Source organism: Bos taurus, chromosome X (assembly GCF_002263795.3).
Source record: "Bos taurus isolate L1 Dominette 01449 registration number 42190680 breed Hereford chromosome X, ARS-UCD2.0, whole genome shotgun sequence".
Classification (NCBI taxonomy): Eukaryota; Metazoa; Chordata; class Mammalia; order Artiodactyla; family Bovidae; genus Bos; species Bos taurus.
This window is the reverse complement of record NC_037357.1, coordinates 86,777,048-86,804,209: the sequence shown is the minus strand read 5'-3', so window position 1 is coordinate 86,804,209 and position 27,162 is coordinate 86,777,048. Positions and strand designations below refer to the sequence as shown.

The 27,162-nt window shown below is 49.1% G+C and overlaps 1 protein-coding gene across 1 annotated transcript; it reads right to left on the bottom strand.

The window, feature by feature from the left end:
- Positions 1-13,971: 13,971 nt before the first annotated feature.
- Positions 13,972-26,882, bottom strand: SUV39H1 (SUV39H1 histone lysine methyltransferase). The gene is given in 6 exon segments (NM_001046264.2): positions 13,972-15,635; positions 16,366-16,495; positions 16,582-16,728; positions 22,616-23,278; positions 24,633-24,778; positions 26,840-26,882. Coding segments are annotated over 6 exon segments (1,239 nt in total). The 5' UTR covers positions 26,859-26,882; the 3' UTR covers positions 13,972-15,501.
- Positions 26,883-27,162: the final 280 nt, after the last annotated feature.

Here is a 27,162-nt window from a genome sequence, read left to right as displayed (position 1 = left end):
TACATTCTTTTTATATTCTTTTCCATTATGATATATGCCAAGATATTGAATATAGTTCCCCATGCTATACAGTAGGACCTTGTTAAATTAACCATCTTGAGATGGGGAGATTTTCTTAGATTGTCTAGGTGGGTCCAATGTAATCGCAACATCCTGAAATGAGGGGGTTGTTGTTGTTCAGTGGCTAAGTTGTGTCCGACTCTTTGCAACCCCACGGACTGCAGCACACCAGGCCTCCCTGTCCCTTTCCATCTCCTGGAATTCACCAAAGTTCATATCCGTTGAATCAGTGATGCCATCCAAGCATCTCATTCTCTATCACCCTCTTCTCTTTTTGCCTTCAATCTTTTCCTGCATCAGGGTCTTATATTCCAATGAGTTGGCTGTTTGTGTCAGGTGGCCAAAGTTTTGGAGCTTCAGCTTCAGCATCAGTCCTTCCAGTGAGTATTCAGGGTTGATTTCCCTTAGGATTGACTGGTTTGATCTCCTTGTTGTCCAAGGGACTCTCAAGAGAGGGACAGAATGGTTATTGTCAGGAATGGAAATGACAAAAGCCAGATCAGACACGGTGATCTGATGTGAAGATGTTTGTGGGTATATGTCCCAGCTTGTGAAGTCTTTGCATTGTTGATGGGAGTCTGTCTTAGGCTGTGACATCTCTAATTGTTTGTACATGCGTCCAGGCAACTAATAGGCTCCAGCAAAGGGCATGTGCCAGGGAGCCCTAATCAAGGAGGAGATAATGAGAGAAGCAGAGACAGAGAAGGAGATGTGATGACCCAAGCAGAGATCAGAGAGATTTGAAGATGAAGTGCTTATGGCTTTGCAGGTGTAGGAAGGGGCCCAGGACCAAGAATCCAGGTGGCTCTGGAAACTGGAAAAGGCAAGGAAATGGATTCACTTTAGAGTCCCCAGAAGGAAGACAGCTCTGTTTACATCTGATTTTAGAACTGACTGGAAGACCCACTTTTGGGTTTCTGACCTACACAAATGTAGTATAATAAATAAATGTGTGTTTTTTCATGACACTAAGATTGTGGTGCTTTGTTAAAACAGCAGTAAGAAAAGGATACAGTGTCCTGGATCACGACACCTCTATCTGGCCATCTGAGGATGTGAGCTCCACAGTGTTTGTGAGTGTATGTCTGATGGCAAGGGTCTTGGATCTGTGTGTGTGAGTGTGTGAGCCCAGGTGAGTGGTCTCTGACCTGTTTGAGAGTGTGTCCCCCTAAAATTGTAGACTCTGAGGTTTTTGTGGGTGTATGTCTCAGAACATGTGGGCTCTGATCTGTTTGCGAGCGTGTGCCCCAGGACATGAGGTCTCTGTACTCATTTTATGTGTACATATGTGAGGTCTCTGAGGTGTCTGTGAATTATGTTTAGGTTGCTAGGTCTTGGATGTTTCATAGGTGTTTCTGAAATAGGAGATTTCTGATTAATTTGATGACGTACGTATATATACTTACATATACACATGTACTTACATATACACATGTATATACACATGTAGATGTATACATATATGTATGTATCTCTGATCTATTTCAGTGTGTATATCCAGGTGTGGGGCTTCCCTGATGGCTCAGCAGGTAAAGAATCTGTCTGCAGTGCTGGACACACAGGAGAAGCTAGTTTGATCCCTAGGTCAGAAAGATCCCTGAAGAAGGAAATGTTAACCCATTTCAGTATTCTTTCCTGAAAAATCCTGTGGACAGAGGATCCTGGCAGGCTAAAGTCCAAAGGGTTGCAAAGAGTTGGACATGACTGAGCGACTAAGCACACAAGCACACACATCCAGGTGTGAGATTTGAAGCTCATTATGGTTGCATTTTGTATGGCTTGTATGGCTTTTTGTGGGTCTGGGTCCCAAGATATGAATCCTTAGAACTCTTTGTGGGTGTTTTGTGAAGATGTCAGGTATATAATCAGCCTCAAGCTGGTTTTCCTAGAATGTGAGGTCTCTTCCTTGATTGTGGGTGTGTGCTGCAGGACTTGAGAGCTCTACTATGTTTGTGAGTGTATGTCTTGGGTTGCAGAGAGTCTCTCCTCTGTGTGGGTACATTTGTCATATGAGGTCTCTGTTCTGTTTTCACCTTACTATCACAGAATTTGTTTCTGGTTCCTTGTGTGTGTTTGTCAGGGATGTGAGATGTCTTCTATTTGTGGTTATATATTTCAGTTTGTGAGGTCCCTGCCTTGTTTGTGGGTAGATGATGTGCACAGCACATGGGCCTCACTCCTTTTTTGGATGTATGGCCAAGGGTTGGAGATCTCTGACCTCTTTGGAATTATATGGCATGGAATGTGAAGTCTTTGAGCTACTTATTGGTATGTGTCTCAGGATGGGGTGTTTTTAATTGTGTGTGGAGGTATATGTGGGGTTGTTGGAATAAAGGTCCCTGAAAGATGTCCATGCCCTAATCTCTGGAACAAGTCAAAAAGTCCTTTGTAGATGTGAAGTAATCATCTTGAGATGAAGGAGGTTGTTCTGAATTTTCCAGGTGTGCACAAGGTAATCACAAGGGTCCTTATAGGAGAGAGGCAGAACAGTCGGTCAGGGAAGATGTCAGATGTAATGACAGCAGTAAAGATCAGAGAGAAAGATTTGAAGATGAAACGCTGCTGGCTTTGAAGATGGAGGAAGGAGTTAAGAGCTAAGGAATGCAGGCATCTTTAGAAACTGGAAAAGGCAAGGAAACATTTGATTCTCCCCGAGGGCCTCCAGGAGTGACACAGCTCTGCCAACAACTTGGGTTTAGCCCTTTGAAACCCATTTTTGGCTTCTATAATAAATGCGTGCTGTTTTATGACACTAAGATTGTGACTTGTTATAGCAGCAATAGGAAATGAAAACAATGTCTCAGGTTACGCTGTCTCTATCTGATTGTCAGGGCACATCCCAGGGTGTGAACTCCATGATCTGTTTGTGAATGTGTGTCTGATGGTGGGAGGTCTCTGATCTGTGGATAGGTGTATGAACCATGTTGAGAGGTCTTTGAATGTTTGAGGGGGTGTGTCCCAGAACTTGTGGTCTTACAGCTGTTTGTGGAGATATGTCTCAGGATGTGAGGTCTCCACACATTTTTTTTTGGTACATGTCCTTGTATGTGAGGTGTCTGACCTGATTTAGAGAGGACATTCCAATATCTAAGGTCTCTGCAATGTTTGTGGGTTGCCTTTCAGTTTGTTGGGTCTCTGATATGCTTGGGGGGTAATTCTGGTGATACGAGGTTTTTGATTTGTTTGATCACATGTTTACCAGAATGTTAGATCTCTGATTTGTTTAGGTTTGTATGTCCAGGGTGTGAGGGAGTCCAGAGCTCTTTGTGGGTGTATGTCCTTGACTTGAGGACTCGGATCTGTTTGCTAGTATGTCTTAGTACATGAGCTCTCTGATCTGTTAATGGATCTATGTTGAAAGATGTCAGGTCTCTGCTGGTGTTTTCTTAACCTGTAAGGTCTCTGATTGTGGTTGTGCATTGCAGGATTTAAGGTCTCCATTTGTGGGTCTCAGGTACCTATGATCTCAACATTGTTTGTCAAACATATCCCAGGATTTGAACTTTCTGATCTGTTTGTTATATATGAACCAGGGCTTGAGGTTTCTGATCTATTTGTGGGTGTGTGTTGTAGAGTTTGAAGTCTGTGGTCTTTTTGTGACTTCATGGGAGGGTTGTGAGGCTCTCATCTGTGTGTGGATGTACATCCTAGGATTTCAGGTCCCGGATCTATTTGATAATGTATGTCACATGTGAGGCCTCCAAACTGTGTTTGAGGTCTCTGATCTGTTTATGGCTACATGTCCAGGTGCTGATGTCTGTAATCTCTTTGTTGGTCTGTGTCCCAGGATGTGAATGCCCTGATCTGTTGGTAGGTAGCATCTGATGCTATGAAATGTCTGATGTGTTCACTGGCCAGTGAACCAGAGTGTGAAGTCTCCGACCTATGCCAAGGTGTTCTTCCAGGATCTTAGTTCTCTGATCCATTTGCTTTCAGCATGCTCTAGGAAGTATGCAATCTCTGAACTCTTTATGGATATTCATTCCAAGGATATGAGTTCTCTGTGCCATTGGTGTGTGCATGTGCCAGGTTGTCAGATTTCTGAGGTTTGGGGAGGATACTTCCAAGCTTATGAGATTTCTGGTTTGTTTGCCTAGATAGATAGATGGATAGATATATGTCTGTGTCTATGATGCGAAGAGCTGACTCATTTGAAAAGACCCTGATGCTGGGAAAGATTGAGGGCAGGAGGAGGAGGGGACAACAGAGGATAAGATGGTTGGATGGCATCACCGACTCAATGGACATGGGTTTGGGTGGACTCTGGGAGTTGCTGATGGACAGGGAGGCCTGGCGTGCTGCAGTTCATGGGGTCACAAAGGGTCGGACACGGCTGAGTGACTGAATTGACTGACTGACTGGTGTCTATATCTATATACTGACCTGATCTGAAGGTATGTACTTCCCAGGTGGCACTAGTGGTAAAGAACCCATCCAATGCAGAAGGTGTAACACACGTGGGTTCTATCCCTGAGTCTGAGTCAGGAAGATCCCCTGGAGGAGGGTGTGGCAACCCACTCCAGTATTGTGGCCTGGAGAATCCCATGGACAGAGGAGTCTGGCGGGCTACAGTCCATAGGGTTGCAAAGAGTCAGACATGATGCAGAGTTGAACATGATTGAAGCGACTTAACACATACACACATGTCTATGTCTATGTACTTATCTGATCTAAAGGTATGTGTATCCAGGCTGTGAGGTTGCTGAGCTCTCAGTGGGTTATTTCCTTTGTTTTGAAACCTCTGACCTGTTTGGGAGGAATGTCCCAGAATATAAGCTCTCTGACCTTTTAAGTGTTATATGTTGTAAGCTCTCAGGCCTATGACTGGTTTCTGGCTCTTTTTTCCTAGCATACAAGATCTCTGGGCTTCCCTGGTGGCTCAGTGGTAAAAGAACCCACCTTCCAATGCAGGAGACACAGGTTCAATCCCTGGGTCAGGAAGATCCCCTGGAGAAGGAAATGGCAACCCACTCCGATATTCTTGCTTGGAGAATTCCATGGACAGAGGAGCCTGGCAGGCTACAGTCCAAAGGGTAGCAAAGAGTCGGACACGACTGAGCAACAGAGCAAACAAGCAAATGAGGTCTCTGACTTGATGGTGGGTATATATTGCAGGATTTGAGATCTCTGATTTGTCTGTGGGTGTCTGTCTCAGGTTATGAGTTCTCTGATCTGTTTGTGGATGTGCATGTCAAGGCGCCATGTCTCTGTACTCATTCTGGTTGTATTTCCTGTATGTAAGGTAGTTTAATGCTATAGGATTTGAGGGCTCTGATCTCTTTTTGGTGGTATTTCTCCCGTAAGGTCTCTGATCTGTTTGTGTTTATCACAGTATGTGAGTGCCTGAACTCTTTGTGCAGGTTTATCAAGGGTGTGAGATCCATTTAGCTCGCTGCTACATGTCTTGTTTGTGGTTTATGTCTAAGGATGTGTTTCTCTTGACAATTTGTGTGTGTGTGTCCCAGATGGTAAGCTTAATTCCAAGTGATTGAGGACACTGAGCATTTTGGTGGGTATGTGTTCCAAAATGAGTGTCTCTCTGTTCCTGGGTGAATATTAAAGGGTGGGAGGTGTCTCATCTGTTTGGAAGTGTGTGACTCAGAGCGTGAGGTCCATGAACTATTGGTGCATGTTTGTTTTTGGTGACTGAATAACAGCCCTCTAAGAGGTCCACTTTCTAATCCCTGGAACCTATACGTATGTTACTTTATATGGAAAAGGGGGTGTTGCAGGTATGATTATGTTAGGCATCCTGAGATGAGGAAGTTATCCCCGATTACCCAGGTGGGCCCAGTGTAATCACAAGTGTCCTTATAGGAGGGACACATGAAGGTAAGAGTCAGAGAACACAATGTAGTGACAGAAGTGGAGTCAGAAAAGGCAACACGATGACATAAACAGCAATCAAAGAGACATAGAGATATAGATAGATAATAAAAAGAGAGAGAGATTTGGAGATGAAACACTGTTGACTGAAGATGGGAGGAAGGGGCCCGGAGCTTGGGAATACAGGTGGCCTGTAGGGACTAGTTTCTCCCTTCGGAACTCCAGGAGACCAGCTCTGCTGCCACCTTAACTTTGACCTTGTAAGGCTCCTTGCCAGTCTTTTGATCTGCAGAAATGTAAGATAACAAACTTGTTTTATGACAGTAGGATTGTGGTGATTTGTTACAGCAGCAAGTTCTGAGAAGACGAAAGGCCTGCATCTTCAAGAAATGGAATAGGGAATTAATTCCCGGGTGATCCAGTGGTTAGGACTCCATGCTTTCACGGCTGAGGTCCTGGATTCAGTCCCTGGTCGGGGAACTAAGATCCCCACAGGCTGCACAATGTGACCCAAAAAAATTAAAAAAAGAAATGGAGTAAATGTAGCCTTCTTTTCTGGAAGGAAAGAAAGAAGGAAGGAAGGTAGGAAGGATGAGAGGGAGGGGGGAAGAGAGGGAAAAGAGAATACAACGTCCCAGGTTGTGAGGTCTCTGGTTGTTAGTACACACCCAAGAACGTGAATGCCATGATCTGTGAGTGTGTGTCTGCTGATGGAAGGTCTCTGGTTTGTGTTCGAGTATTTGAACCAGGGTGTGAGGTCTCTGTTGTCTTTGATGTTGCATGTCCCAGAATTTGTGGGCCCAGCTGTTTTGGAGTAAGAGAGGAGGCCTCTGATCTGACTTTGTGTACAGGTCCCAGGATGTGAGTTCTCTGAACTGTTGAGGTATGCATGCTCACGGTGTAAGGATGCTGAGCTCGTTGTGGGTAGATTTCCCTTTGATTGAAACCCCAGATCTGTTTCTCGGATTATGTTCCAGGATGTGAGGATTCCTGATCTGCTTTTTGTCTCAGTTTTGTGTTGAGAGGCCCCTGGTGTGTTCACTGGCGAATGAAACAGGGAGTGAATCCAGGTGTATATGCCATCATGGGAATTCTCTCATCTGTTTGTGTGTACTTGTCTGATAGTGTAAAGTGTCTGGTCTTTTTATGGGGGAATGAATAAGAGTGTGAGGTCTCTGATGTGCCTGATGGTGTTTTCACAGGAGTTGAGTTCTCTGATCTGTTTCTCAGTGCATGTCCTAGGATATGAGGTCTCCGGTGTTTTGTGAATGTATAATACATCCCAGAGTGTGAGATCTCTGAGCTGTTTGTGGGTATTTATTCCAGGTATCTGATGTCTTATGGGGATAATTTAAGCATTTTTTTACTTGTTTGATGGCATATATGCCATGAAGTGAAAGTCTTATCTATTAAAACCTATCTATATCAATATTCATATCACCATAGATAGATTAAAGTGAAAAGTGAAAGTGTTAGTCACTCAGTCATGTCCGACTCTTTGCAACCCTTTGGACTGTAGCCCGCCAGGCTCCTCTGTCCATGGATTCTCTAGGCAAGAATACTGGAGTTGCCATTCCCTTCTCCAGGGGATCTTCCCGACCCAAGGATCGAACCTGGGTCTCCTGCATTGCGGGCAGATTTTTTACCATGTAAGCCACTAGGGAAGCCCAGATAAGACAGAGATATATCCAGGATGTGAGATTTCTGAGTTCATTCTGGTTGTGTGTTTTGGGATGTGAGGCCTCTGATCTATTTGTGGGTGCATGTCCCACATTAACAGCCCTCTGAGGTGCTTATGGGTGTATTTCCATGCACTTGTTTCGGGGAGGATCTCTGTAGGTGTGTATCCCAGGATCTGAATTCTCTGATCTCCTTGAGTCTGTGTGCCCAAAGATTTCCAGTGTTTGTATTTATCTGGGTGCATTTATCAGCACGTGAGGTTTGTAACCTGTTTGTCAGTTCATGTTGCAAGATTGAAGGTCTCTGGTGTGATTTGGATTGTATTTCTCAGATTGAGTCTTTGATCTTTTGTGCATTTATGCCACATGCGAGTGTGTCATCTCTTTGGGTGGGTTTGTAAAAGGGTATATGCAGTCTGTTTCATTTGAGGTTATATGTCCCAGTTTATGAGATCCCTGACCTGTTTGTGTGTATATGTCAGAGAATGTGGGCTTTTTTCTGCCCTTTGTGGGTGTACATATCCCAGAGTCAGAGAGGGTCTATTTGGGCGTCCTAGAATGTGGGTCCCTCTTTGTGGGAGTTTATCCCAGGATGTCAGGTCCCTCTTTTCTTTGGGGGTGTATGTCCCAGAGAGTGCATTCTCTTATGTCTTTGTGGGTCTGATTCTCAGAGTGTGAGGACTCTAAGCATTAATTGGTGAATGTTCCAGAATATCCAGCTCTCTTATCTTTCACAAGTATGTTCCCAGGGTAGAACGTCTCTGAGGTGTGTAACTCCAGATGTGAATTCTTTGAGCATTTCCTGGGTGTATGTACTGGGATGTGAGGCCTCTTTTTGTTTGTGCATGTATATTCTCTTTGGTTGAATAATAGATCAATGTCCTCACCCCATTCCTAGAACTTTTTAATGTGTTATCTTACCTGGAAGAAGGGACTTGGCAAATATGTATTAGTAAGCATCCTGAGATTGGTGCAGTTATCCTGGATTACCTTGGAGGATCCAGTATAGTCACCATATGATCTTTATATGAGGGAGGCAGAACCTTCAGTATCAGAGAGCTTGAAGTAACTGTTTATTGAGACATGGAGGGCTATGTGATGACAGAGGAAAGTCACAAAAAGTGATGTGATGGCAGAAGCTGAGGTGAGAGAGATTTGAACCTACAAATGCTTGGATCCTCTGTCTTCTTTGTGGGTTATGCTACAAAATGTGACGTCTACAATCTTGTGTATTTGCTGGATGTATTCTTCAGTACATGGAGTATCTAACTTGATGGTGGATGGGTGTTGCAGGATTTGATGTCTTTCTTTGTTTTGTATGCTCCAGGCTGTAAGGTCTCTGATATTTTTGTCAATGTACACCCCAGGACTTGAGCCCTCCAATCTATTTGTGGATGTATTCCCCCATATATAAGAACCAGTATGTTTCTGTATGTGATTTGTAGGTTTTGATGTGTCTGATCTGTTGGTGAATGTCCAAGGATGTGAAGTCTCTGAGGTGTTTGTGGGTATATTTCCCAATACATGACTTTTTGGGGAGCTCTTTGTGGATGAGTATTCTGGAATGTGTGTCTCTGTCCACTTGGTGTGTCTGTTTTGCTGAATGGAGATCTCTGATCTGTTTGTTGCTGTCTTCCCAGAATTTCAGGTCACTGATAGGTTTTGGATGTCCATCTCAGGATCTGTTATCTGTATCCTCTTTGGTTGCAGGCATCAGATGTGAGGTCTCTGACTTGTTGTATGTTCCAGGATACAAGGTTTGTGAATGGTTTGTGGGTGTGTTTTGCAGGACTTCATGTCTGTGATCTGTTTGAGTGCATGTTCTAGGATGTAAGGTTTCTGATCTGTTTCTGTATTTCCTAGCATGTGAGGTCTGTGAACATTTTGTTACTCTATGTCCCAGGATGTGATAGCCCTTATATCTTCATGTGTATTGTCAAGCATTTGAGGTCTCTTAATTTGTTTCTTGATGTTTGTTCCAGGATGTGAAATCCCAAGCTGTTTGTGGATATGTGTCCCAGGCTGTGTGGTCTCTGATCTGTTTTGGGGTGCATGTCCCAATGTTTGAGGTTTCTAGTCTCTTTGTGGATCTGTTTCCCAAGATTTAAAGTATATTTCCTAGAATATGTGTCTCTCTCTGGCCTTTTTCAATGTATGTCCCAGGGTGGGAAGTATCTGATCCCTTTGCTGTGTACATTCCATGGTATATGCTCTGTGTGACGCTCTGTGTCTTAGGGTCTGAGGTCTCTGTTGTGATTATGGGCGTATGTCCAAAGACATGAGTTATCTGACCTCTTTGGGGGTTTATGTCCCAGGATGAGAGCTCTTTCATCTAGTTCTGTATTTCCAGCTTTCAAGGTCTCTTACTTGTCTGTGAGTATATGTCCAAGGGTGTGAAGTCTTTGATCTATGTGAGGACCCATGTCCCCAGGTATCACATTTATTTGTGGATGTACTTCAACAACTCTAGTGGTGGTGTGTCTCAAGATGTGAGGATATATTCTAGTATATCCATCAACAGTGTGTGGTGTCTCATCTTTCTGGGGCTCTGTGTCCCAGATCACAAGGTTTTAACCTGTCTTTCTTGTCCTAGCATGTGAGGTCCCAAGGTGTTTTGGGTTTATGTTTCAGGATTTGAGTCTCTGGTCTTTTTGTGGGTGTGAATCTCTCATCCATTCTTTGGTTTATTTCCCAGGATATGAGTGCTCTGATCTGTTTGTGAGTATGTATCCCAGGGCTTCCTTGGTGGCCCAGCAGTAGAAGAATCTGCCTGCCAATGCAGGAGATGTGGGTTTGATCCCTGGGTCGGGAAAATCCCCTGGAGAAGGAAATGGCACCCACTCCAGTATTCTTGCCTGGAAAGTCCCATGGACAGAGGAGCCTGGCGGGCTATAGTCCATGGGGTTGCAAAAGAGTCAGACATAACTTAGCGACTAAACACCAAATGGCAACATGTGGCATGCCTGTATGTTTATGTGCAAATGTTGCAGGGATTGTGGTCTATGATGTTTGTGGTATATGTCCCTGAATGCTGTTTCTCTGAAATACTTGTGGGTATCTCAGGCTGTGTGGTTTTTGATCTTTTTGTGAGTATGTTACAGGATGTGAGGTCTGGTCTTTCGGGGCTTGTACTTCCTAGAATTTGAATTCTCTGAGCTGTTTTTGTATGTCTGTCCCAGGGTGTGAGTTTCCTGATTTGTTTGGGTGTGTGCGTCCTGCGATTTAAGGTTATTCGATGTTCTACATCCAGCATATTTTCTTTGAATTATATTTTAGGGTCTATATCTTAAGTCTCAGAAGGATTTCTGAATTCTGGACTTGGGGGTTCTGAGCTCTTTATGGTCTACATTCCAGGGGTGAGTTCACTGTGTTTTTTGGGTGACTGTCCTAGAGTCTGTGGTTCCTGAGCTCTTTTGGTTTGAGAGGTTCTTGACTTGTTTGGAACATATTTTCAGGCCTCTTCTTTTGGGGAGGCCTCAATCCCAGGGTGTGAGCTATCTGATTCATTAGGGATTTGTTCCTGGGTCAAGTTTTCTGAACTTTTAATGGGGGAATGGGGGGTGCTGTTTAGTGAGTTTTCTGAGCTATTTGGAGGTCTTTACTAGGTGCGTGAAATCTCTCAACTCTGTGGTAGTTTCTGTGCAGAGTATGACATTTCTGAACCATTGAGAAGTCTCTGTTTAGGGGTGAGGTGGCTGAGCTGTTTTGGGTGTCACCCCCTGAACTGTTTTCAGCCCATGTCCCAGGGAATGAGTTCTTACTGATGTCGGGGGTTTTGTCTTTGGGTGTGATTTTGAGGGGCAGTTTCTGGATACGTTTCTAGAGTTTGGAGTCTTTCTAATGCCTCAGGCCTTGGAGGTGCTTCACCCTCTGTGTCCCAGAGTGTGAGATTTCTGAGCTCTGTATCCCCTTGCTGTTGAGGTCCCTAACTGTTGGGGTGTGTTTCCGAGAGTGAGGTAACTCCTGTTGGAGGAGCCTCCATCCCAGGGAATGGGATCCCTGACTTACTAGGTTTCCAGGGTTTGAGGTCTCTGAGAGGTTTGGGGTTCTTTCAACAGTTTATGGTGTCTCTTGGGTGTTTTGGGGTCCATGTCCTGGTTGTTATGTTTCTGAGTGGTGTAGGGGTCTGTGTCATAGGGCGTGATGTTCATTAATTTTGAGCATTTTGGCATTGTGTATCTGATATGTGAGGTCTCTGGCCTGTTAGCAGGTCTGCTTTCCAGGGCGTGAGGTTAATGAAGTCTGAGAGTTTTTGTCCCAGTGTGAGTTGCTTGTTTGTGGGCACAGGGAGCCAGGATGTGCTGTGTCTGAGCCGTTTTTGTGTTTGTCTCCCAGGATAGAAGTTCTCTGATGCAAGGTCTGCAAGCTGTTGTGGGTCCATGTCCCAGTTCTGAGGTTTCTCTGCCATGTGTGGCCGACTTTGCCCAGAACGTGAGGTTTCTGGGCTGTTTGGTGATCTGTGTCCATGAGGGTCAGATGTCTGAAGTCTTCCTGGATACAAGCACAAAGTGCAAGTTCCCTGAGTGCTTTTGAGGTCTGAGTCCAGGGTGTGCTATTTCTCAATCATTTGGCAGTCTGTGTTTTTTGTTGGGGATATTAGCCTAGGGTGTGAGGTTTCTAAGCTGTTTGGGGTCTGTGTCCAGAACATGTGACCTTGGAGTTTTTTGGGGTCTGTATCACAGGACATGAAGCCTAGAAGCTATAGAGGATCCATGTCCAGATTTTCAGGTCTCTGAGCTCTTCTGTGAACTAGAACATGAGGCCTTTGAGCTGTTTGCAGACGTGTCTCAGCGTTGAAGGCTCTGAGCTGTTTGTGGGGAATCTCTGTCCAATTTGTGACATGTCTGAACAGGAATCTGTTGAGTGCGAGGTTGCTGAGCTGGTTTAGTGCCCGTGTCTCAGCAGATGTGGTTTTGGTGTGCCCTACCATCATGTTTGGGATATGAGGTCTCTGAACTGTTTGCCCATCTTTATCCCAGTTTGGAAGTTCTCTGAGAAGGTGCTGGGTCTTTATCCTTGGTTGTGAAGTCTGTGAGTTTTGTGGGGACCTGAAGTCAGACTTTCAGGTCTCTGAGCTCTTTGGGTATGTGGGTTGCAAAGCATGAGGTCTCTTAAATGCTTCAGTATTTCCTAGAATGTCCTGACTCTGAACTGTTTAGAGGTCTGTGTCAGAAGTTGTGGAGTCTCTGAGCTGTGTATAGACGTTTCCCAGGGTCAGAATTCTCTGAACAGGGTCTGTTTCTGGGCCATGGAATCTCCGAGTTCTTTGGAGTCTGTGTCCAAGACATGAGTCTGAGTTGTTTGTGGCACTATATTCTAGGGAATAAGGCCTCTGGAATGTTTAGTGCTGTGTTCCAGGGTGTCTCAGTAACTTGGGGGTCCATGTCTAAAGCATGAGGTTTTAGAACCAGTTAGGGATCTGTGTTCTCTTGGGTGTTTGGGTGGTCCATGTCCAGGGTTTCACAGCTCTGCTGTTTGGGGTGCAGGGGTCTGTCTGGGGCTGTGAGGTCTCTGGGCGGTTTGGGAATAGATGATCAGGGGTGAAGGCTCTGAATAGATTGGGGAACAGTATCGCAGGTTGTGAGGTCTTTGAGATGTTTGTGAATCTCTATCCCCAAAATTGGATGCAGTGTAGGGGGCAGCATTTGCAGCCTCGGGGTTCTTTGGAGTCTGTGTCCTCTAGTTTCAGTGCAGCATGGGTTATATGGGGTTTGTGTCCAGGCAGGATTGCAGAGCTGTAGGGAGATGTGTCCCAAGGTGTGAGGTCCCTGAGGTCCAGGGTCAATGTCCAGGGTGTAATGTCTATGAGCTGTTCAGAGGCCTGTACTTAGATCTCTGAGCTGTTCAGGATCCTGTCGCCTGTGTGCAAGGTCTCTGAAATATTTGGGTACCTATGTCACAGCATGTGTGGTCTCTGAGCAGAACCAAAGGGCATGGGTTCACATTCAGGTTGAAGGATGATGAAGACAAGTATGTATACTTGAAACACCCTTTCTTTCTTATGTTTTATACCCTGGCACATATAGGTGCTCAATAAATATTTGCAGAAAAGCTTCCCTCAGCACATACAGACTTTTCTCTTTGAATGTAGTAAGCAGGCTTTGGGCTCAAAAGTTTGAAAAGCATGGAGGATCCAGCTAGAATTGTGTCATATGTATGGCCAGTGATAATGGTTTGTCCATTTCAACAGCAATGGATTTAGCTTGCTTGTCCAGTGTATGATAACATTTAAGTATAAAGCAAGCTTATCTTAGGTCAGCATGTATGCAGACGGTGGTGCAAGTGGTACACTGCAGGAAATGTTAAATGGCTGAGGTTGGAGGACTGCATTCCTGGGCACCCCTGCTCCCAGCCTCTCATCTCCCCAACCCCCACCTACACAAGGTCTTCAATCCCCACGCCTTGGTTTTTTCAGTCAATAACCTGTTTTATTGACGCCCATTCCCAGACTGGGAGGGCCAAGGGGATATACAAGAGGAGAATCAGATTCAGTACAAGCCTGAAGGTCAGTCTGGGGGTGGGGAGCACAGACACACAAAAACAGACACACAGATCTGGCATCTGCTGGCAGGGCACACAGTCTCACGTGGGGACACTGCGCACAGGTAGTCAGGGATGGAAGGCTTCCTAGAGAAGACCTCACAGGGGAAGCAAGGGATGAGGCAGCCATCAGCGCCTTCACCTTTTATACATTTGTGGGCAGGGAACTGAGACCAGAGGACCCAAGGTGAGTGCAAAGGGCTGGAGGGCTAGGAGGCGACAGGGGCTTCCCCTCACCTCGCCACACCCTGGTGGGTAAGCCAGCCCCACCCCATTCTTGGTCTGTGCTTTGCCTTCTGCCACACGGGCCCTTTCCTGGGATCCACCTCCATAGTTTTCAAGGCTTCCCTGAGACGATCCACGTGGACCAGGTGCTCAGCCCAGTGCCTGGCACCTCCTCAGTATCCCATCCATGCACATTTTGTCTAAGTGCTGTCTACAGCCTAGCTAGGTCTTGGGCCCAGCTCTGGGTGCTATCAGCAGTCCTCACGCTGCAGGTTAAGGGCTCCCAGCATCCTTTGAGCTCAAGAGCCCTGGGCACCTTCTAGCTGTTGCAAAGGCAGAGCTGAGTCCCAGCCCACCTTAGTGAAGTGAAGTCGCTTAGTCATGTCCAACTCTTTGTGACCCCATGGACTGTAGCCTACCAGGTTCCTCTGTCCATGGGATTTTTCAGGCAAGAATACTGGAGTGGGTTGCCCACCTTAAGGACAGGCAAAGTCTGGGCTGCCTCTCACTGGCCAACAGGCTGTGGGCATCCACTCTCCTCTAGTGGCATGTGGGTGTCTGCTTCTCAGAGGCACAGCTTTGAAAAGGAGACCCTACAGCTGTCAGGCCAACACCAGCCAGCATGCAAGCATGAGCAGGACCCAGCCACAGCCTGCAGCCCTTGAAGACCGCCCCCCCCCCCACTTCACTAGCACATTTCTGTGGCAGGGGAGGTGAATGGACTGGGAATCCTGGGCTCTGGGGTCAGCCTGTCCTGGGAATGCTTCCTCACACCCTTGGGGCAGCAGGGAGAGGGCCTGCAGCAGACCCTTCAAGCTCTGGCCAGAAGCAGGTGCAAAAACAAACGTTTCTACTTTGGGTATGGGCTGAGGCTCAGCCCTCAGACCGCCTTGCTAGGCCATGAATCCCAACTGCAGAAAGTCCTGGTGTTGAAAAATCACTTCTGAAGGTGGGCAGGGGTTTGTAAGTGCAACCCATGGATGGGGCTGGGACAGGGAGAGGGGACTCCTGGAGTCCATCTTCCCCATGGCCATGCAGCCCTGAGCAGGGGGCAGGCGGAGGCAGGCAGGAGGCCCTGGCAGTTGTTCTTCAACAGGAGGGCAGCAGTGGGTAGGTGGGGTGGGCAGCTTTTTAGCCTCCCTTGGTCAGTCTGGCCTCAGACTTCACGGGGCTAGAAGAGGTATTTGCGGCAGGATTCAGTCCCACACTTGCATTCAATGCGGACCCGCTTCTTGGGAGAGCCGGGGAGCCCAGCCAGGCCAAAGTTGGAGTCCATGCGTGTGCTCTCCATGTCCACCGGGTCCACTGTGGAGTCACAGCCGGAGGGGGGTACTTGTTAGACAGAAGGCCAAGATGGAGGGGTCCCACTGCCCTTTTTACCACAGGACCCAGGAGTCTGAGGGGCGGGGAGCAGGTCTGAGATCTGAGTCAGGTAGTGGGGCATAGGGTTGGTGGTTTCGGGCAGGGGCCAGGGCTTCCACTAGAGGGGTGTTCAGGTGTTAGGAAGATGGCCAGGAGTGAGGGTTCTCGGAGGAGGCAGGGAACTGTCGGGGTAACCGAGAGGGTTGTGTCAGACAGGGGTCAGGAATGGAGGGTCACCTGGGCATCCAGAGGGGCATCTGAACTCTCCTGCCAAAGATTCCCCTTGAGTGTCTCAGAGGTGGCTAGTTTGTCAAGAAAGGGACTGGCTGGAGGCCACAAGGGTGTCCAGAGGCTTGGAATGAGGAGGTCAAAGGGGGTTAGGAGAGTGAAGGTTGGGGGACTGGGGAAATTCAGACAAGATTGCAATCAGGAGGAGTGTCTCAACTCTTGAGCCAAACATCCTCCCCCAGGAGCCTCAGGAGAAGCTGGTATGAGGGTCTCGGGCTTGGGGTCCAGTGGTTAGGAATGAAGGGATCTGCAAAGGGTAGGCATGAATCCAGGAGTCCAGATAGGAGACTGGGAGTGAGGAAGAGCATCTTAAAGCTCCTTGGGGAGGGGTCCTCATGTCCCATGTCATTGTGTGTCCCTGCCCCCAGTCCCCTGCCACCCCCACCTTGCATGTTGTAATCAAAGGTGAGCTCCTCGCCTGCCCGGATGGTTCTGGTGGCAAAGAAAGCAATGCGGGGCAGCCGCTCATCAAGGTTGTCTATGAAGACGTTGTACACCTGGAGGTTGGGGTCACACTGGGCAAAAAACAAAAAACGGCAGGAGGGTGAGGAGGGGCCCCAGCCTGCTCCTCCCAACCCCCTGCCCACCTGCGGGTACCCACACTGTGGTTGACAAAGTGAGAGATGTTGCCGTAATAGGCGGCGTCCACAGTGTACACATCCTCCACGTAGTCCAGGTCGAAGAGGTAGGTGGCACCCTGGCGGTCATAGATCTGGCCCCGCCGCTCTGCCTCCTCTGAGGTAATGATCTGGGGAGAAGGCCACAGGGGAGAGGAGATTGGCCCAGAAGGTTCAGGAAAGCCAGCAGAGCTCCTGACCCCCATCCTGGCCCCCTGAAGAACAAGGGAGCAAGGAGGCACCCCTGTGGCTGGCTCAGTAGTGACACACAAGGGCTGGCAGCCCTTCTCAGGCCTCTGGATGGTATGGTGAGTCTCTCAATGGTAGGTGGAGGCCGGTCACAAGGTCCAGAAGTGAGAGAGAAACCTCCTTAGTGAGAGACCCACATCAAAGGTGAGGAAGAAAAAGACCCAGGGCTGAATAGAGAAGGGTGGGGAGAGTGGGAGTGAGAGGCTGATCCAGGGCAAGAGAGCCTGAGGCACTGAAGGACCAGCACAAGAGAATCAAGCCAGTGCAGGTCGGTGTGTGCACTGTGTTCTCAGTCGTGTCCAACTCTTTGCAACCCCAAGAACTATAGCCCGCCAGACTCCTCTCTCCATGGGATTCTCCAAGCAAGAATACTGGAGTGGGTTGCCATTCCCTTCTCCAGGGGGTCTTCCTGACCCAGGGATCAAACCCACGTCCCTTATGATTCCTGCACTGGCAGGTGAATTCTTTACCACTGTTCCACCTGGGAAGCCTATGCAGGGCAGTGCAGACAGCAAAAAGCACATAGTGAGCACGAGAGGCCTGGGGAAAGGGAGACTGAATGAATGAGAAAGAGACTCAGATACCAGAGGCAGAGTTAGACACACAGAATCTTAATGCAAAGGTCCCAGGTCCAGAGAAAAGGCCAAGACCCCAGAGTCTGATAGCACAAAAAAGAGGTGGAGGCCAAAAACTCAGACAGAGAAGGAAGAGGAAAGTAAGGAGACCAGAGCACAGATGAGACCACCTCACTCAGGCCTAACACTGTGCACTGCCAACAGCTGGTATTTAAGACAGCAGGAGGCGTATCCTCCTCCCCAGCTGGGTCCCCGCCTGTCCTAGTAACCGGACCACTATCCTAGCCCAGCCTGTCCTTGCCTCCCAAGTGCTGGCGATGGACTCCTCACCCCAACCCCCGCCACACACCACCCCTCCTCTCTATCCCTCATGTCACCTCTTCCTGGTCAACCACAGCCTTCTGGTAATCCCCGACCATGCTGCCTCTGGGTGAGGTCCCACCAGTAGCCAAGACTTCCCCTTCCTCAGCCTGGGTGCCCCTAGACCAGGGCCGGCCTCATTCTCCACTCCTGGGTTCTTGCTGCCTATCAGCCACAAGTGCCAGCACAGTACGCTGCTGACACACAGTAGACACCTGTCATGTGTATTCTACTCTCTAGCTCAGAGCCCTGACCTCAATCCAGCGGTGGCCCTAAAGGCAGCTCAGATACTCTCTTCTTGCCATATCCCATCTTCTTCCCTCTCCCTCTGTCAGAGACCACTGCCCAACACTACCCTCCTGCCACACTGGACATAAGCCTGAGACCCACCCCAGCCTCCTTTCTTGCTCATTCTCATGCCAGCCTGTGACCAGCCTCTGTTTTCTCTTGCCTCCTCCATCACCACCTCCAGCCTCTGCTCCATGCTGAAGGCTGATTAACAGCCGATGCAGGCTTATCCCCTGTGTCACGCTGCTTACTGCCCCTTACTCCAGCTCCATTCCTTGAGGAACCTGGCTTCCCCATCGCAATTTCTGTTTGTTCACTCATTCATTCAGTGGATTTCCATGGGGCCTACCCTGTGCCTGGCCCCAGTACTCAGGGGTCACAGCTGAGTGGGGGAGACACAGGACCAGGCTGGTACTGGCCCTTGGGGGTCACTGCTGGGAGAACACAGGGACCAGGCCGGTCTGACCTTCATGGATCACAGTCGTTAGTGCTTAGAGCTTGAGGGGCAGTGGAAGAGAGATACCATCTAAAGGGAACTGCAGATCACAAAAGGGCTTTGACCAGATTGAAGAGTGGGGACTCTCTCCTGTGGGACAAAACAGGAGTCACAGAAGTATTCTGAGTAGGAGTACATCAAGGTCAGCTTCCCTCCACCTCCCAGAGAACACGCTCTTCCTTCTGATGTCAGCTCCCACAGATGTCACTTATCTGTGCAGCCTTCCTGAAGCTCCCGCTCCCCACCCACTGCTGCCTCTAGAAGCCTGGGATCAAAGGGCAGCCTCTCCTGGGCTCATGAGCAGACCAGGTGGTGCCTGGGCTGGTTTTTCCCTTTGGGTCCCTCCCCAGTTTCTATTTTCCTGTCCGTTCTTCCCCTACCTGCTCCCTCAGGCTCCCCATGAGTGAGTCACACTGTAGACCCTGCAGGGCACAAAGGGTTCCTTCTGGCTTCTTTTCAGCCCCACTCTGTAAGGGTTGGTCCACCCCAAAAAAAACCTGGGAGCAAAACAGTCCATGTCCCTGCTCCCTACCAGGGTGACTAGGGAATACAGATGGGCTAGAAGCTGGCAGCTGGGAAAGGGTTTTGATGGGAATGGGAACCAGAAGACTCAGAAGCCAGTTGCTGCTCTGCCCCCTCCTGGATATGGGATCCTGAATGTTCTCTCCCTGTGCCTGTTTTCTCAGCCAAATGAAACAAACAAACAAACCCAAACCACAACACTCCACCAGGTCTGGCAGGACACCAGTTTTAGACATTTGGGCCCACTTTACTAGCATGGTGACTCTGAGCACGTTACCTCTCTGTGCCTCAGTTTTCTCATCTGTAGAATGGAGATGACAATAATCCCAACTTGACAGGGGCTGTTGTAAGAATCCAACAAGTTCAGATATGTGAAAGGGGTTTCTGTTTGTTTTCGTGTTAGGAGTGGCTGAGTACTGTAGCTTGTCAAAATCTAACAGGCTCCCATCTTTTGTGTGCCCTTTCCCAAGAAAAAAAAAACTTCTGCTAATTAAATGATGATATGCCATCATTTAATTAAACTAATTAAAGTGAGGTTCACTTTCATTTCAGAGTTGAAAAAAACATGAAGAAAGTGCATGTTTCAGAATGGATAACCTAGGCTATGTTCTCTGGTGGGTTAGGGTGGTGATGTTCTGATGAACGTGGAAGCACAATGGTGTAGGGACTGACAGAGCAGAGGTGGAGAGTGAACTGGGTTCCAGAGTGGAGGGGGTCAGGGGTATGCCCCCGATTATGTAACACCCAGTAGGCCAGCACCACATAATCTAGTAAGATTTCTGCAAAATGATGAATATGCACACCAAGTGGGGTAAACAGACTGCAAATAGGCATATATCTGGTCTAGTTGGCTTTTGTAGCCAGGTAGGCTACAGAAATTTTTGGTTTCTGGGCATTTTGGATGTTCTGAATTTTGGACTATAATGGCTAACGTTGTCTGAAGACTTACTGTGTACTGAACACCAAATGCTTCACACATCATAACTCACTTTAGTTCTTGGAACAAGTCTATGAGGTGGGTGCTATTATCATTCCTGTTACACAGATTAGGAGACTAAGACACAAACAGGTTAAGTGACTGCTGATGAGTGGTGGAGCTGGGATTCAGCCTCAGGCACCCAGACTCCATCCTCCTGAGCCCTCTGCCATGCTGCCTTGTCAGAGTGGGATGCAGGGGGGTGGTTTTGGACCTGGCAGTGTTTGGGGGCCTGTGCTGCCATCAGGAGGCCCCATAGGTCTAAGGATGTCAGAGGTGGGCCTGGAAGTCACTGAATGTGGCAGGAGGGAAGCCAAGAAATACCTTGAAGAGAATGTGGGAAGAGTGAGGATAGGGAATGAGAGGGTCCCCAGTAACTGCCATGTTTATAGCATGGAGGAGTAAGGACGGTAAGGAAGAATGGTGTGAAAGGAGTCGGGCTCGTGGGACCTTGGGGTTGCCAATGAGCTGAAGACTCTTCCTCCTCCTCACCTGTCAGCATCTTCCTGTGCTGCTGACAACTCCTCCAGAGACAGCCAGTGCGGTGAAGCTAGGTACACCCCTGCTCTGGACTTCCTCAGGACCGCTGACTCCTGTGGGTGTGAATGCCACCTCCCCTGCATGGCTACGACCCCTCTGGGCTGTGACATCTCTTCCACACTGTTGCTCTCCCTCTAAGACCTAAATATCTCCATTGGAGTGTCAGGGCTCTGAGGGTGTGGACACTCCCTCCAGGCTGTCAGAGCCTCTTTGGTACACCTGAGCTTCTTGACTGTCACTATGCCGCTGGGGTAAGGACACTTCACTTTCCTGTCAGGGCAGCGTGAGCGTGGACACTTCTTAACTCGGACTGCCAGGGTCCTCTGGAGAGCTTGCCCTCTTCCTTGGGTCGTGCTGGGACATAGCCACCTCTTCCTACAGACTATCAGGAACCCTCTGAGCTGTGGCCGCCTCCTCCTTCCTCTAGACTGTCAAGTCCTCCGACACATGGACATTTACTCCACCCGACCCCCAGGATTGTCTGGGGTGTGGCTATCTCTTCGTTCAGACTGTCAGGGTCCTCTGAAGTGTGGACTGCTCAGTCTCTAGACAGTTTCTGTTCCCCCCACCCCCTGGGGCTATGACCCTCTCTATAGTTCTCCAGGGCTTTCCAGGTGGTGCTAGTGGTTTAAAAAAAAAAACAAAAAAAAAACCCACCTGCCAATGCAGGAGATGTTAAGAGACATGGCTTTGATCCCTGGGTCAGGAAGATTCCCTGGAGGAGGGCATGGAAACCCACTCAAGTATTCTTGCCTGGAGAATCCCGTGGACAGAGGAGCCTGGCAGGCTACAGTCCGTAGGGTCGCAAAGAGTCAGACATAACTGAAGCAATTAAGCACGCACACATAAATTCCTCAGAACAGGAGCCTCTCCTCTTCATCACTGTTATCACTATAGCCAATGCTGTCACCTCCCAGCTGTATCACACCCCAAGAGACCCACAGAAATACAGAGGTGTTTGGGGCTGTCCCTGTGACAAGGTACACTCTTGGATTTAAATGGTCACGGTCCAGGGATGTTAAATGTTCCCCAACGCATGAGACAGTCCTATGTAACAACTGTCTCACCCCAAATGCCCACCGTGACCCACTTCGGAACTTGCTGTTGCAGACACCTGCTAGTTATTCACCCAACCCCCTTTTGTTTTCCACTTGGGCATATGGCTGAATCATGCTTTGCAGCTGCCTTTGAACTGAAGTAAGGCCCATGACTTGGTTCCAGCCAATAGGTGTGGGCAGACATGATATGCACCATATCCTGGCCCGGCCCATTAGATACCTCCCCTTCTGCCCCGCTCAGCCCACCCACCAGGCAACACTGAGGATCAGAGGCAGCTCAAAGCCACGGTAAAGGCACAAGAGGGAAAGAACCTAGGCAGCCATGCCATTTGGGTGGAAGGATACCACCCACATGCCCATGTAGACAGTTACAGGAGCAAATGGATTTAGAACATGTGAAGCCCCTAAGATGTTGTCTGGCATGCAGACAGCCTGCCTAACACAGCATCAGCTTTGCCCCAGTGTCCTGCAGTGGCTAGAGGAGGAGGTAGCCAACCCCGCCCCTGCTTCCCGCCCAAGGCAGACTGTGTTCTTTTTGTGCAGATTAGTAAAAAAAAAAAAAAAAAAAAGTGCTCCTGGGCAGACACTGCCTGGTGATAAGCTGGACCCTCAAGAAATGAGAAGAGGAAGTGCCTTTTCAGATGATGCAATCCTGTGCAGACCATGTGGCCTGTTAAAAGGAATGCTGCCTGGATTTCAGTTCCCACTTACCTCTTTGCTAGGTACCCTTATGAAGTAAACCCGGCTTGAAGGTATTTCAACATGCCTTTAACTACCAGCGTGGAATATGTGCCCCTGCCAGGATGTCCCTCTCACACTCAGGTTACCCCCTCAACACCTTTCCCCCACGGAAAGCAGGGGAGCTTCGGGCATACAGCGGGGAGAGGCAGGCGCTCAGGGTGGGAACACACAGTGGGGAGAGCCATACACACCCACCAAGCCCTGTCTCCCTACCTCGCCCACGTACTCCATGACGAAACTGTTCTTGCGGATCTTCTCCAGCGTGCGGACACCCCAGCCGCGTCCATCATCCGTGCGGAAGATGCAGAGGTCGTAGCGGATGCCCTTCTGTACCACGCGGTTGGGGCAGTCATAGCCACAGCGGCAGCGGGAGTTGCACTCATAGATGGGCAGCCCGGCTCGCAGGCGCACCTGGCCCTGGTCATTGTAGGCAAACTTGTGCAGTGACGCCCCAGGGCAGCAGCCTCCGGCCGGTGCCCACAGACAGTCCTGGCACTCGCAGCCCACAGCCACCTGGTTGAGGGTGATGCCCTCACCAACACGGTACTCGTTGATGTACACGAAGGCCCGTGGGGGGCCATCCAGGTCCACTTCGTTCTCCACGGTGATGCGTCCCAGGTGGCTGCGCTTGGCATTGAGCTCCTGCTCCCAGCGCCGGAGTGCCCGCCTCTGCTTGGCCTTCTGCACCAGGTAGTTGGCCAGGCTTGGGTCCAGGTGCCGGGGTGGCTTTGACCGGTGGTGCCGCCGGAGCAGCTCCCTTTCCAAGTCCTTGTGGAACTGCTTGAGAATGCGCACACACTTGAGATTCTGCCGTGGTTCCCAAGTGCTCTCGGAGTCTGGGTACCCACGCCATTTTACCAGGTAATACTCCTGTTCCTGGGGGGGGGTGGGGAAGGGGTGGGGGCACTGTAAGTGACAGACAAGACCCTTGGGCCAGCTCTTGTGGCACTTCCATCCCAACGGCTGTGGGCAACACCCAAACCGCTCCTTTCCTAGAATGACTCTTTGCAGTGATTAAAAAACATGGGCTTTCAGAGTGAGGCTCACTAGGTTCAAATCCCTCTCTCCCCCTTACTATCTGTCTAAATCCAACTTTTAATTTTATCTCCCAAACCTATTCCCTCCTGCTAGCTGTTCAGCCTCACCTCTCAGAGTCATCTTTGACTCCTTTTTCTCACACTCCCCACATCCACCCTCAGGAAATCCTTCAAGCTACATCCAGAACCCTACACTTCAAATCTCTGTCACCACCCTCATTGCTCGCCTGGAGTGCAGCAGCAGCCTCCTCACTTGTCCCTCTGCTTCCACCCTCACCCCTAGGTCTGTTCTCCACACAGCAGCCAGAAGGATCTTTTCTTGCCGAGAGGCACTATAGGATAGAGTTTAACTACACAGATTCTACAACTAAACACGTTGGGTACACATCCTGAATCTGCCGCTCCCTAGTAGTGCAAATTTAGGCAGTTATTTAACTTCACTGGGCCTCAGTTTCCTCATCCTGTAAATAAGAAAAAAAGAGCAGATGTTTTTCTAGCATTCATTATGTAGAAGGTACTGTTCTAAGCAATTTATTTGTATTATTAGCTAATTTAACCCTTACAACTCTATATAAGGTAGATACTGCTAATTATCCCCATTTTATAGATGAGGAAAATGAAGTACAGAGAATTGGGTTAAGTTTTCCAGGGTTACACAGCCTGGATGTGAACTGAAGCATTCTGGCTCCAGGCTGTTCTCCAGTTAAAACAGTTGCCATTTTACAATGTTGCTGGTGGGATTAAATTAGTTTCTAAAAGAAAGTGCCTGGCACACAAAGTGCTCAAAACCATTCAGTTCAGTTCAGTTCAGTCGCTCAGTCGTGTTGGACTCTTTGCGACCCCATGGACTGCAGCATGCCAGGGTTCCCTGTCCATCATCATCAAAACCATTAGCTATCATTATCTCCACTCCTGGGCTCAGCATCCCAATTTTTGCAATTGGTTTGTATTCAGAGGGAGGTGGGAGGAGAGATTTATTTAGGGATTCATTCTGGCTCCTGCCCCTCTCAGAAAGCCACTTCGTTTTCCCACCTGTAAAATGGAGATGATAAGAGGGCCTACTAATCCTACATTTTTAAGATCAGAGGAGAAAACTGCTTTTGGAAACAGATGTGGGTAATGGGGGAGGAGGGGGGCAGGAAGCCAGCTTCCTTGAGTCACCTCTGCCCTGGCCACAGTCACCCCAGACTCACGCGGATCTTTTTGTAATCGCACAGGTACTCGACTTCAAAGTCATAGAGGTTCCTCTTGGAGATGCCAAGGGCAGGGCAGGAGAGCTTGGCCAGGCGGCACAGGTCCTGTAGCTGATTCCAAGAAGATTTGCAACACACACTGCAGCCTAGAACAAAGAGGGCCAGAAAGAACTATTGCTGGGCATCCTGATGAGGCCAGGGGTCAAAGAGGACCCCAAATCATCCCTGGGACTTCCAAAGGACTACCTCAGAGTCAGTGAAATTTAATCCACAGGCCTTCCCAATGCTAAGACCCTTCTACAACAAAGATGTGCCACTCCCATCTACCCCAGTGCCCACTGTCCAAGGCTTACCCTGGAGCAGCAGACTTCCAAGTGGTTTCTGATGCACGGATGGTCGTAAAGGAAATCTATTCCCCACCCGGACTCCGGAGCTTTAAGCTCCATCTATACCATTCTTTAAACTGCCTGCAAACCTCCTAGGAGTTCAGGACCTAATTGTCCTTCTCCCCACTTTGCAAAAGAAAGAGCACAATCACCATCTCAGTAGGGTGCACTGTCCCAAGGTGGGTGGGTAGGGATGGGATTAAAGCCTCCAGGGCACCAGACAAAGGCATTAACTGGAAAGACTGGTCCATAATCTCATCTGTAACTCCTGGTGCCAGATGTTTTAGAATCCAAATTCCTTTTGGGGTATTTTACAAGTGAAGTTCTAGGTATATCCCCTACATTCCCTAATACAGCCCTAGTGTGGTCAAGGGCATCAACCCATAATCAAACACATTAACAGTTCTGCAGAAAAAGTGTGAATTTTCACACTGAATAAGAGAAAGATGCAAGATAGTGGCAGTGATAGCCTAATTTTGCCACTGAATGACACCAAATTTAAGGTTTCAGGGCTTTTTGGATTTTGGAATTAAGAATAAGAGACTGTGAAGTGATATTAGATTACAGGAAGCTTCCCCAAATGATTCATGTGGGTGCCTTAAATCCATAAGATATATTTTTTCAGGCTGCATTTTGATTTTCTATCTCATTCATATTTCTCTGAGGGGTAAAGCTCGCCCAAAGGAGTGTGCTCTGAATTCAAGGACAGAACAAATAGGTTGGGGGGGGGGGTACCAAAATTTTTCAGGACAGATTTTTTAATTTAAAAGGCTTCTTTTGGTTCAAGGCATATTCTTAATTGCTGTGCTTTAGAAGCCATTTTATCAAATCATTTCACAAAACCCTTGTTCCAAATGTAATCAGTCAGTCCTCATCCTGTTTCATCTTTTAAAAATGTTTAATATTTTCTACCTTCCATTACAAAAACCGAAACTCATGGTTAAATACTCTAGATGTCAACCTACAAATGTACAAGAGCTCTGCAAAATTATTACGTGTGCATTTCCACCCCTCCTCTTAAGACAGGCCTAGTGGAGACTCGGCCTGTGCCCACGCCTTCCTTTCCCTATGATGCCTCTTCCCTTGCAAAGTTGCATTTGAAGCCCCAACTAATGTGATCCCAACTCACATATGTTGCTGTCTCTGCACTGACCACAGGTGGACTCTCCTACCCTCAGAGCTCCCCCTCACACCTGTGGAACCCATCCTCCCCGCAGCTTCCCTCATCCAGAGGGGCCCACCTTCCCCAACACACTGAGTCACCCGTCTTTGCCTGCGCGTGAGGGAGCCCAGCTCTCCCATTAGGGAAGTCCTCTTCCCCTCTTCCTGGGAGAGTTCTCTCTGCCTCAAATCCTTCCCCCGTCACGCTGCGAGCAGATACCCTCCCCCTGAAGAATCCCCTGTCCCCCAACTCTGAAAAGGAGGTCCGTCCCCTTCCCTCCCCTCCCCTTCCGGCGTCTCGCGTGGACACCAAGAGGGTAACGGTCACCGGCGGCCAATTTTCCCGCGCGCGGGCGCGGCCTCCCCCAACAAGCCCCCGCGCGTGCGCGCACCGTCAGGCCGCAATCTGCGGCGCGCGCCCCCCTCTCGCGTCCCCACTTAGCCCCGCGCCCGCCGTGTTCCAAGGCACGCGCCCCCTCCCCTCAGCCCCGCCCAGCCCCGCGCGCCAGGCCCGCGCGCCTCGAGCCCCAGCCTTTTGGCGCCGACCTTCCGGCTCCCGGCCCGGTGGCCTCGGACGCCGGGGGCCCCGAGTCCGCGACGCCACCCCTCCAGCCCACCCAGCCTGCCAGCGGGCCCGCGTCGCTGCCGCCACTGCTTCACCTTTTAAATTTTCCGCCATCTTTCCCCACGGCTAACGACATTCGGGCCTAACCGGCCTCGCGAGAAGAGAGCTCGCGCGGGCGTGGCCGAGAACGCGCAGCCTATTGGCCGCGCCGCGCAGCGAGCAGCGCCTGCGCGGACCAACCGGCGAGCCGTGACGGGACCCCTCCCAGCCACTCGGCTCGGTCCCGAAGGCGGGTGCTCGCCAGTGCTTTGCGAGAGTGCGTCTGAGGGGCGGCAGCGGCAGCAAGGGCGGCTGAGGTTGCCGGAGGCCGTGCCCGTACGCCGGTCGCCCTGCCCGTACGCCGGTCTGTCTGTCACGC